This window comes from Cimex lectularius, unplaced genomic scaffold (assembly GCF_000648675.2).
Source record: "Cimex lectularius strain Harlan isolate CLEC.00 unplaced genomic scaffold, Clec_2.1 scaffold251, whole genome shotgun sequence".
NCBI classification, from domain to species: domain Eukaryota; kingdom Metazoa; phylum Arthropoda; class Insecta; order Hemiptera; family Cimicidae; genus Cimex; species Cimex lectularius.
In genome coordinates, this window is record NW_019394213.1 from 1,036,477 (window position 1) to 1,049,433 (window position 12,957).

Sequence of the window (12,957 nt, forward strand, 5' to 3'; positions counted from 1 at the left end):
TTACTTATCTGATCTTATTTAACATGATCCTGATTGTGATTTTCTTATGCTAATTTAAAAAAAAATAAGATTTTCACTTTTCTGATCTTATTTAACATGATCCTCATTGTGATTTTCTTATGCTAATTTAAAAAAAAAAGATTTTTATTTATCTGATCTAATTTAATATGATCCTGATTGTGATTTTCTTATACTAATTTAAAAAAAAAAAAATAAGATTTTCACTTTTCTGATCTTATTTAACATGATCCTCATTGTGATTTTCTTATGCTAATTTAAAAAAAAATAAGATTTTTATTTATCTGGTCTTATTTAACATGATCCTGATTGTGATTTTCTTATGCTAATTTAAAAAAAAAATTATTTATCTGATCTTATTTAACATGATCCTGATTGTGATTTTCTTATCCTAGTTTTAAAAAAATGTTTATTTATCTGATCTTATTTAATACGATCCTGATTGTGATTATCTTATCCTAGTTAAAAAATAAAAAAGTCTACTGATAGTAAGTAAAGTAATTCCAAGTCCAACTACCCTTTGGGCATAGCGGTGTAAATATGTATATATTTGTAAGATATGTTTAACCTATTTACGTAAGGCAACCTTTGCAGTAATAATCTTCGTTTGAGGCTAATTGAAATACCAAGGTGTTTAAATATTTTGTTCTTTAATGTGAAACGAACAAAAAAATGTTCGGTGGATTAAACAAAAAAGAATTCAACTACGCCTGCATGTTGAACAAAGACGCGTTTTGTGGTCTCAAGGCGATGTTGATCCTCTGCGGACGTGCGACCTTCCGCCTGCTCGCTTACCGAGGTGAGAAAGTACAATCCCGGGTGTTTCGTCCCGTCCTGAGATAAACAGATGTTTGTACAGTGTACATTTCAAAATGAAGTCCCAGTGACACAACGATGATGGTGAGAGTCTAATTAAATTTCATCAACGGTCTCGTTCGAGAAGTTTCACAGGGCAAAACCAATTTAGTCGGCCGAGTAACTCACCTGAATATCCATTCTGTGTATCATTTACCCTTGTTCGGTTTACAAAAGCTAAACAATTTATTCAAATTAAAGTACACGTGTTGACTTCTGCAAAAACCAAATTTCTACCTACTTGGGTATAATTATAAAAAAATAACTTTATATCAATGTTATTTACTTTAATTTTTCGATAAAAATAATCAAAGTACATCTAACATTATGTAATTTAAATAATATCTTGCTTTGTTTCATTTATAGTTGTAAGATTAATGTCAATTATTATTATCCATCGTTCACAAATCATTTTTAGTAAAAATTAATATTTACTAATAAACGAATAAAAACCTCCAAAGAAAAATGATGTGATAATTTTGTTTGCCAATATTTCAGGGTATCATATGAAAATAGTACAGAATAACACAATTAATGACTGCAATTGAACGAATTTTGGTAATTCGCATCCAAATTGAGCATTACAAATTGACACTTTAATCTAATCGATTTTAATCAAGTTATAGCGGAATAGTAGATCCGATGGTAAGACACCTGTTTTAATCAAATAGTGTCGATCGGTTGGCAATTAATGAGCACCCGAACCCTTCACAAAGCATCACGCCCATACGACCCGTGAGTTGCGGATTCCAACTCTGCTTAATTGGTTATGACCGGATTTTCACGGTATGTTGGATGGAATTATTGGTTGGAATTATTTTCACCCAGTTCCGTCAACAATTTGAGACGGGTTAGATGCGCATTAAAATTATGCTTGTGTCAACGGAAGGGATTTTTCAACGAAATAGCCCGTAAATCTAATTCATTTGGCTGACACGGAATGAGCGTTTTTTAATACCAATTTTTAAATATTTTATAAATTTATAACAATTTTGTCAATTTATATCACGTTATATAAAAACCTTAAACCATTGACCTTCAATTAAAAATATAGTTCTTGTTTTATCATATAGTTTGTTTTCGGTGTGGTGTTTTTATTTATATTCATACGATAGAGAAATAGGTATTGGGAGAGATATACAGATGGAGAAAAGGAGAGAGAAAGAGAGAGAGAGAGAGAGAGAGAGAGAGAGAGAGAGAGAGAGAGAGAGAGAGAGAGAGAGAGAGAGAGAGAGAGGACTGACAGACTGTGACAGAGACAGACATACAGATGGAGAAAGAGAGAGAGAGAGAGAGAGAAGGANATTGGGAGAGATATACAGATGGAGAAAAGGAGAGAGAGAGAGAGAGAGAGAGAGAGAGAGAGAGAGAGAGAGAGAGAGAGAGTAAGAGAGAGAGAAAGTAAGAGAGAGAGAGGACTGACAGACTGTGACAGAGACAGACATACAGATGGAGAAAGAGAGAGAGAGAGAGAGAGAAAGTGAGAGAGTGAGAGAGAGAGTGATGAAGACCATGAATAATAGAAAAAAAGAGAAAGAGCGAGTTCGAATAAATTGTATATGAAATTCATCTCGTCAAAATCTTTCTTACCCTTTTTCAAAATAAAAATCAAAATTTAACTATTCCATTCTAGATTTTCAATCGTTATCAACCTTTGTTAACTCGACTTTTGAAAAGGCCAGAAGATGAGCTTGTTCGGAGATAAAATAGCAGAATGAGAGTGTAGTTGGATGGACAATAATATTGCATCACCTCCCGCCACACGTAACTAGAGAGAAAGCTAATCCAACCGAGGGGAAAAAATTTAGATTTAATCGGTACCAAACACCGACACCGATGGAATTTTTTTGAGGGAGAAAACTTGAAAAAATTAAAATTTCGACTATACACGTTTGAAACCTCCAGATTAGGTTTGTGGGGTGAAAATTTTAATTGTCCCGTTTTTTTTAATTGCAACAACTGGGCACATTTTTACAATACTTACGCATGGGAGAAGTACACAGCATCTTATGCTCATGACTAGGTCCAAAGTATTTTTCTCTTCAACCGTTTTACGTCCCTCGTATTTTCCAGAAACATTTTCATTTCGATAATCACTATCTTTGCTTTCCTTTTAAAAAAGATAGTTCCTACTCACAGTAAGTTGTTTTCCAACGATACAGATTTCGAGCATTTATCTCATCATCAGTTTGTAGAATTCCTTCAATCTGATGATGAGCTAAAAGCTCGAAATCCGGATGGTTGGAAAACAACTCACTGTGAGTAGGAACTATCTTTTTAAAAAGGATAGAACACCGCACTCATTCCACCAATCAACATTTTTACTGCGTTTGCTCTCTTTATTCTTTGCAAAAATCCACAGTGGGTATAGTGCAACCGAGTTTCCACATTCAAAAAAAGATCCGTGTTTCAGTACCGAGTACTTGGTTTTGTCTACACCTAAACACTAACAAAGTCACAGTAAAGTCTGCTTCACCTATTCAAAATTCCAGAACTTACGTTGAGATCAATTTATAGCTGATAGCAACTTGATAATAGGGGGCGTCGGTGGCGTTCACTCGGCGCTCGTCACTGTAAGGTAAAGGTCCCGGGTTCGAATCTGGGCACTTTTTTTCAAAAACACCGGCACAAAGGAAAAAAAACACTTGATAATTCATTAGTGTGTGGCCAAATACTGTGAAGTGTTGGCATAAGGGACAATCTGTTGGTTAACAAAAGAACATTGGAATTTAGGACAAGTCCAGATTTAAAAAGTTACCACAGTTCAATAATAAAAGCTATGCTTGAATAGGTCATTGTCCTAAAGTTTTTATGTGTACCAGCTCGATAGTAGAGTGGTGAACATTTCGTAGGAGGAACCAGATCCTATAAGGAAAATCATATTCCTTGGTGAAACAATCATCCTATATATATTTCCTTAAACATCTCCCCTAATTGGATCGATGGTAACAGAATTTCTTCCTGTGAAAATTTCATCAAAATTATTGACTTAGAGATGATCGTGTTGTACGGCTTTGTGTCAGGATCTATCCCCAAAACATATATCCATTAGCATAATTTGATGGAAATTGGCAGGACTGTTAAGCAGTATAACGAGGAAATTATAAACCTTTGTGTTTCAAACAGAAATTAGTTCCTGAACGCAATTGAGTATTGCTTTGTGAAAACTATCCTTCAAAAGTTAACTTAATTTGTCAATTAGCCTAGGTTCGAATGAACTTTCCAATAGTGGTAGAATCAAAAATAATTTTTCACTGTACTATAACAATTTTGGTAAAATAAACTGAAAAGGTGAGAATCATAGTTGGCTGTGACACTTACCTAAACACACTGACTCAATTTTCAACAAAACGTTTTAACCGTCTGTCTTAACTCTTTCCCTCTATGACAATGCTGGATTTTTCACACAATCCACTAAATCTTTTTTTAGTCCTCGATTTTTCTAAATACTGTGGATCCTCTCTAATAAACCTTGTCTATTTCACTCAGTGCCCAAGCAACTTCACTTACATTATTTTGCTCTTACAATAATATCTTCCCAAAATCCATAAAATATTGCTCCCACCTCCTTCTTCACTTCCTACTCCTCACATGCAAGTTACAATTATAAGAATTCAGGAAGATCTCAATTAGAGCCTGGCCCGATGAAAATGGGCTAAAATTGAACATATAAAGTTCCGGTCTATGATGTTTGGGCCTCTTACATCCCTTATCTCCTATCCCTTCGTTTACTATTAATAATCACCCTATTTCCTTCTGACCCAGCGGTAAGTGCCTTGGGAATGGGTTTGATCACACCATATCTCCCAGATACACCCCCGCCGCTTTCCTACCCTACGTAATTCTACCTTCTCCCCTTAGTACGCGTAAAATCCTAGTTTTTTCCATTACCCACTCCCGTTTTGATAACATATTGTGCATGGGAAGCTTACCAGGAGGAACTTCTTATGAAATGTTCTACGATTTATCACCGGCTCCCAAAGTAGATCCCACTTGGCTGATCTGTACGAGGTCATCAAGTCTACTTGTACCCATCCTACTGCAGGCAATTGTTCAATGGTTCCTTCCTACATCAGATATCTTTCCATTCCTCATCCTGTACACCCTTGTCAAACTTGCTCCTAACCTTTTGATCCTACTACCCTAAACACAGAAATATTGCGTTCAGTCGATCCTTCTTCATCTGTGCATTCGACCTATGGAGGTATCTTCCTCATTCTACCTACCAAGCCACTGTCGTCTCCAAACTTATGTCCAATCGCTTTGATTACTTCATGTACTTACCTTCGAAAGATCCTTTGAGATTCGAGCCCCTAAACTCTGGAACTCCCTTCCCCTTTCTATTCGTCACGCTGCCTCCTTTTCCTCCTTTAAATCCCACCTGTATAATCACCTCCTCTCTCTCCAAGCAGAGACCTCATGTTAACATTTGTTATTTTTGTTTAATACACTCGTAATTTTTTCTTCTGTCCTGCCTTATTGGTATATATTGTGCCAAGATTTCTATCTTTTTTTTTTACTTTTCATAGAAGGAACTTCCTTTATTTATTTCATGTAAATTATTCTTGGGGGACACCAGTCTCAGAATAAAGTTATTTTTCTCCTTCTTTTTCTACTTAAATCTAGACTCCGAAGATTTTTACTTGCCCATTTTTACTTATTTTCTATAAGAGTATTTTCGCTGTATATTTTTTTTTAATAGACAACTTTTTATCTTCTTGGAAAACGCCTTATCAGGCTTGAATATTTATAAATATCTTTTAATTAATTAATCTGTATTTAAGGTATTGGCTGAGATAAAAAAGTCAGTGTCATAAGAGGGATTCGAACCCACGACCTTCGGCTAAATACGCCGCTGCTCTACCACTTGAGCTGTCGTGACTTCGATCCACTCGGACACCAACTTCCCATCTCAACCTCATCTATTGATTTTCCCTCCTTTTTGCAATTTTTCAAGTGTGTTTCTATCTTAACCACGAAAGTGAATTTAATAAGTTAAATATCTTGTTTTAACTTTATGCCATTTCGCAGCAGGGATGAGAAAAATGTAGAAATTTCGGTTGTCCATTCTTTCTCATAAAGTAAATTAAGTTATAGGGGAGTTTTTTAACTCCAACTTTCCTTAACGCGTAAAGTGTTGTATAAGGAATGTAATGGCCTGTAACGACGCCAAATCCCAATTTGTCCTTAAGACAGATTGCTCTTCTTCCGACCTGTCCGCTTTAACAAATTGCTTCTAACGTCTGCCAAACGACAATGAAATCAATAAGCCAAGAATTGCTTCCCGCTGCCAGCAATTAGGGCCCAATTATAAATAACAGTAATAGGAGTCATTTTAACAAAAGATAAGAAATTATCGAGTGGTTTTATTTAATCCTTTAAAGACATTAAAATAAGACTATAACTCGTTTATTTTCCTTGATGTAAGATAGAAACAATATAAAAAGAAAAACAATTCGATAACTACGTCGAATGTGTCATAATAGAATATTGCGGCAAATTACACGCCGTTTTACTTCCTCGTCCTGTAATCAATTCGCGTCGGTTCAAGTAGCGAGGAGGGGCCTGTCCTCTTTTCCTTTTTTTCTTCTCTCTTCTTAACTGACATTTAATCCAGCATCGTCACGATTTACGACAAATTACACGTTTGACTATTAACCTATGAAATGACGTAATTTGAACAAAAATTTCTTGGGAAACACGACAAAAGAGGAATCAGAAAGTTTGAGCCATATGGATTTTATGATGTTTTTATTATGTTACAATAATGATAGAACGTTACAAGCAATTTTTTAAAATGAATTTTATATTATAAAATTATTGGATTGGATAATGCATTCTAGATCGCATTCTTTTGACACAGCACAATTCACTTTTCACACCCGAGAAAAAATCTCGAGGGTTTTAAGTTTGTTAGTGGATTGTGGGGTAGTTTCGGGATGAAAGGCGTTGGATTAGGAGGTTGGAGGGTCCAGGGTTTTATCTACTTCCTACTGTTCGGAGTATCCCCGGTTTTGAAGATTTTTGTCCATAATAAGGTAGGATACGAAGTAGTGAGATTGGGCAGTAGTTCAAAGGATTTTTGACAGGAGTGGACTAGCTTTTTAGTGGATGGTACGCTTTGTTGAACACCTCATTTTTATTAATTTGAGTCAATACTTCGATCCTATCTTACTGGACGATATGTCAGAGTCCGGCAAGGGTCGGACCACTCCGACTACTGTCCTGGGGAGCGGGAGTACTACAGGGTTGTGTGGTCGGTCCACTCGTGTACCTCCTCAACACATCAGACATCCCATCCATACCTTCTACTCTCCTTGCATCCTTCGCCGACGACACGCTTCCTTTCGTCCAATCCCGATCCTGAAAAAGCTTCGGAGGAGCTCCAATCACAAGTACAACGGAATGCAGAATGGAGCAAAATATGGAGAATAAAAATGAATGAAAACAAGTGCAACCGTATTACATTTTCTTTCCGAAGCAAAACTACATAGTACACCTCAACAACATCCCTATTCCCAAAGCTGACTGCGAACGATACCTTGGGCTCTATCTTGACTCACGACTGATGTGGAAACACATCCAAATAAAAAGACAGAAACTGAATAGACGATTTGGACTATTCTATAAGCTACTCGGACGCAAATCTAATTTGTCAACAAAAGAAACAGACTAACACTGTACAGAACACTACTTTTTTTTTTTAATTTATTTATTTAATACCTGATCCCATAGTGATTTCAGGTATTCATAACCATATGCAATTATTATTTACAATTAGTTGAATACAATTTTACTAACAAAATTATTGAAGGCTTCAATGTGGTCTCTAATCAAACTGTGATGGTCGGGTGGCCAGTGCCCACCTTTACATATAACGTCCCTAATTAGAGATTTTTGGAGTGGTTCTTGAATGGGTCAGTCGAATAAGATGTGGTCCCATGTTGAGGTCTCCCTGGACAGTCGCATTTCGAATCCCGTGTTATGTGGAATCTATAGAGATATTCACGAGTTCGTCCATGGCCGCTTATAAGTTGGGTAAGCATATGGTGGTGTTTCAGTTCTACTGCCGTCCTCGATTCTACCGTTGGGAAGAACTTTTTAGTTTGAAGACCTTTTGTAGTACGTCTCCAACGTTCTTCCCATTGGGCCAATGTAATTTTCGAGGCCATGGAGATGACGTAGCTTTTCGGCACTACTGTGACTGTTGTTTCTAGTTCAGAGTTTTCTGTAGCTTCCTTTGCTGCTGCGTCGGCTTCCTCATTACCTTGGATCCCTGTGTGCGCTGGTACCTTTTCAATACTGAGCTTCCAGCCATTATCACGCAATGATTTTATCATATTTTTGATGTCGGATACCATCAGGCTTCGTGCTTTGTAATTTTTAATTTTATCAATGGATATGCGGCTGTCTGTTATCACAATCGCGTTTTTGTTCACTTCTCCAACATCCTCTGTGCGAGCCATTGAAGAGCCTTCAGGATAGCAATGAGTTCAACTTGGTTGTTCGAGCACCAGCTACCGAGTATAATTTGTATTGTTTCTTGCAGGGTTGTCTTTTCCATAGAAGACTAGGGCTGCTCCAACCTCATTATTCATTTTGCTCCCATCGGTGTATATTACGATCTTGTCTTGTCATGATACTGACTCTGTGATTCCATGAGTTCTATAAGCCGGATGGGGCCATTCATTTAAAGGCAGTGTGGGTTCCACGATAAGTGCAGGGAGGGCTTTGTTGTTGAGTGATCTTTTTATGGTGAAGTAGATGTCGGTTAAACCATCCCTAACCAACAGAACAGTTCTGAAACCGATTTGGACATACGGACTAGAACTGTGGGGCACTGCAAAACCTACCAACATCCAACGAATTCAATCCATCCAATCCAAAGTCCTTAGAATTATAGTTAACGCTCCCTACTATGTCTACAACGCCATCCTCCACAATGACCTCAAAATACCCTTTGTAAATAAATTAAACCCGTCCAAATTCACCCAGTTCCTGGACAAACTCTCCACTCACCCCAACCCACTAGCCCAATCCATTTCCATCATAATCCATCCCGACAATCCTGTCCGCCGTTTAAAGCGGAGATGGCCTCGGGACCTCCTCCTTAAGGATTAACCTTGCACAAAACTGTAAGACCAACAATGGTTGGCAACTCCCCTCAAGACTATACAGTGTGTAATATAAATATGTAAATAACCTCAAGTGTGGGGTTCCAAATAAAATCCAAGTAAAACAGGGTTTTTGTAGATTGAATGAGTGGTGATACGGTGATGGGTGAAGGTTTTTTTCCTGAGATTTGAATTTATTGAGTCTGATCATTTCCTGAACTAATCTTCCTAACAGTCTAGATGGTCCTAGTGTTTTCACGAATAATTTGGATCATGTTATGGCCTTGATAAAAAAATCAATTTTTACTGCTACGCTTTCGACCTATTTTAAGGTCATCGACAACAAACAAGCAATCTTAAATATGTAACGTTGCTAAGGGCTGTAACAGTATTGCAACCTTATCCCTACAGGATTCTGTCTGGATTTGCTGAAAAGGGCGTATCGTCTGTATATTTTAGGAATACCGTATCCGGGTTGATTGAAATGTATGCAGTGTATACTGAATAGAAAATGTGAAAAACGGTGTTTTCTTTGGAATACCCTATTCGGCTGAGTGATGAAAGAGAAGGATGTTTCGATTTCCACTTGAAAATACCTATCGAACGGAAAGGATATTAGGTTGAGGTAATAAGTGCATGAAAAAGATGCCATTGACTGTCCAGAACAAAGCCGAGAGACTCGAAAGTGACCAGTAAAATTGTGACGCCTAATCTCAAAATGATGGTTGAGAATTATATTTAAACATTCGATGATGAGGAGTATTTGCTTAGATAGGACTTAAAGAAAACGTTTATTTTTTCTTATATAAAAATCTATTTGTGACTAATACAGTCTTCCATAGTTCATATTAGTTTTTAATCAATTTGTTTTTCTTTTTTTCAGCTGCTTTCATCAAACCATGCAGGAAAGACGACCCAGATATCAACGGGTGCCTCAAACACGCTTTCGACCATCTCAGGCCGTATCTTTCCAAAGGTAATAAATCACAAATCAGTCCAACCTCGAAAATCTAAACTGAATTGTCGGCCCGATAGGGATACCCGAGATAAAACTGCAGTCCATCGAGCCTTTGAAAATACCCAAGATGACAATGGACAACGGCAACGGGGCCGTGAGAGTGAGAGCGCAGTTCAACAACATCACAGTCTACGGGGCGACCAACTACACCATTATAGACGTCAAGTAATGGCCAAATCGTTTGTTTCCTTTTCTTTGTACTTTTTATTTTGGACAATTATTTTACGTAACCCGGATCCAATTGCGACAGATGAAATTTACACGGTCCGGCAGGACAAGGAGGCTGAAAGACAATTTCTTCATTGCCAGGGAAATTATACGACTTCAATGTCCTTTGAAATAACTCAACGTTTTAATTTAGAAGAAAACAACGTGGATAATTTTTTTTCTATGAAAAAGCTTGATTTTTCCAGTATTTATGGAAACTATTACTGTTTTTTGATCATTTTTGTCTGCTATCCTTTGTCAAATAGTGCAGATATGTTATGTCTTTGTAATTTTTGTTCAGTTATAACATAAAATTAATTCGTTTTGAAAAATTCATCTTTGCTCAACAATCACTTGAATATGTTTGTAAACTTCCTGTTATACGACTTCAATGTCCTTTGAAAAAACTCAACTTTTGAATTTAGAAGAAAAAACGGAGATAATTTCTTTTTCTAAGAAAAAGCGAGATTTTGTCCAGTATTTATGGAAAGTATGACCGTTTTTCGGTAATTTTTGTCTGCTGCCCTTTGTCAAATAGTGCAGGCATTTTGTGTCTAATTTTTGTTCAGTTATAACATAAAATGAATTCGTTTTGAAAAATTCATCTTTGCTCAACAATCACTTGAATATGTTTGTAAACTGCCTATAATATTTCAGAAAGAATTGACTTCTCATAGTAGTCAATGCCTCATTTGACATTTCCCCTTCGAATTTTTCCAATAAATTTCTCATGATAGAATCACGTTATTCGGCTTATGCCTTTGACAAATAAGGATTTGACATAGGCCGGACATATCGAACGCAATATATTATAGTGACGGCTTTGTTGATAATACTCAGACTGTTGACTTCTTAAGTTTCTACCTGAAAAAACAGTGTTGCATTGAATTTTAATCCTTGGTTTATTCATGAATCACCTGTACTGGTTTTAGAGCCAATGGTTGATCAGGTATCAGCATTATCTGGGATCCCTCTTTCCCAATCTGCTATATTGGTTTCTTTTGTAAATGTAAAGTCACCAAATCCGATTTTTGTGATCATCCACAGGCAACTCCAGAACCTTGTCTGCTTGAAGCTGTATATGCTTGTTTTTTAGGTTAAGATATTGAAGACAGCTCCTGCATTAGCTATAGTCAATTGTGCTTCTTCATTCTGGAAATGCATAGCGGGAGATTTAGAAGGACTTCCAGTGACTTACTGAGGATTCTGACCGCTCTCAGATTTAAGCGATATTCACGATTTTTGCAAGATGTTAACTCGTGTTAATTCGAATAGAGAAATGTCCAGTAAGATCGTGAAGCCCCCTTCTTTTCACACCATGTTAAACGTTAATTTTTCCTCAATGATGCGCGTGGCAATTGGTAGAACCAAAAATAAAGCTATAACAGTCCTTGAAGGCTTGTTGTTGTTTGCTTTGCTTTTCGTTTGTGTTAAATTGTACGATGCCAGAAGTTAATAAAATGGAAAATTAATCAACTCTTTCACTCAAAATGCTATCTATGCTCTCGAAAAATACTAACAAAGGACACGCTTCAATTCATACCTAACCTGTATCCTAACGTCTAACAGCCTACAACTTTATACGAAAGGGGTGTATCTACTAGGAATGAGAGTATAAAGATAGGTCAGAAATTAACAAAAAAATGTATTGGGCAGATTTAATTAATGCGTATTTGAGAATAAAAATACATGTAAACAAAAAACAGGTGTTAAATTCATGGCTGCCATGTTTGTTACCTATGCCCTAACGGATAGCAAAGTGACTACATTTTCGACCTAACACCTTACATTCGCTCTGGCCTGTTAGATCGAGCAATGTTAACTGGCCGAGTCTTACAAGTCTACGTCATCATTTTTCGCGATCTAACTGGACCTAACAGACTTAACAGGGTTAACACAACCCGTGGATCATGAATACCCCTATAATGTGTACAAACCATAAGGACATCTGTGATTTAATCCAAAGATTTCATTTGAATTACATATATGGTTCTTTATAATTTTTTAATTCTTTTATTTACACGATACTTTCTGAACAATGGAGATTATATTAAGCTGAAGTACTGAACATTGAAATACTTGAACTGCTATATTATTAAATAGCATTACAATATATAGTTAAATTCTAAAGTAGCTTATTGGCAGAAACATACATTTTGTTGTTTTTACTCCAAGGACCGAATACATGGTCAATTTTTAAGTTTGCTTTTAGATTTAAACTCCCGGTCCATTAACAGCGATAAGAGGTAGCTTGGTAAACGGGTCGATAATGATTTTTCTACAGTCCGCAGAGTCGGGAATTATCGATCAGGCTTTACAATAACTGTCCGGATGACGTCGGAGTTCATTGCCTTGTTGCAGGGTGAAATTAGGCCAGATAAATGTTTGTTTACAAGACGGCGGATCGTTTCAATGAGTGCTTGCTATTCTTTATCGGTTGAGGGAAGAATTGTAATAATTTAACATACTGAATCGATTCGAATTTCCAATTTTATTGAGATGTAGACAATCTTTTCTCCTGGACGTCCCAAATATTACAATAGAACCGAAAGCACTCGTTATTTAACAAGAAAAATAGTTTTCTTAATTAAACTTAATAAAATCAAATGAAAAAGCAATTTAACCTTATGAACTAAATTCACTACTTTTCGTGGTCCGCTTGACCAATTAATATCATTCAATTAATTAAGGTTTTACGTTGAGATAAAAAAGTCAGCTCAATAGGCAGGATTTGAGGAAAATTAT

At 36.5% G+C, this 12,957-nt stretch overlaps 1 protein-coding gene across 1 annotated transcript in view; it reads left to right on the forward strand.

The window, feature by feature from the left end:
- The window catches only part of LOC106664413 (circadian clock-controlled protein-like), a 43,498-nt gene that overhangs the window by 17,204 nt on the left and 13,337 nt on the right, over positions 1-12,957 (forward strand). The window contains exons 2-3 of the mRNA XM_014390114.2: positions 9,871-9,963; positions 10,023-10,170. Of these exons, the coding sequence (XP_014245600.1) occupies positions 9,871-9,963; positions 10,023-10,170 (241 nt within the window). The remainder of the gene's footprint in view (positions 1-9,870; positions 9,964-10,022; positions 10,171-12,957) is intronic.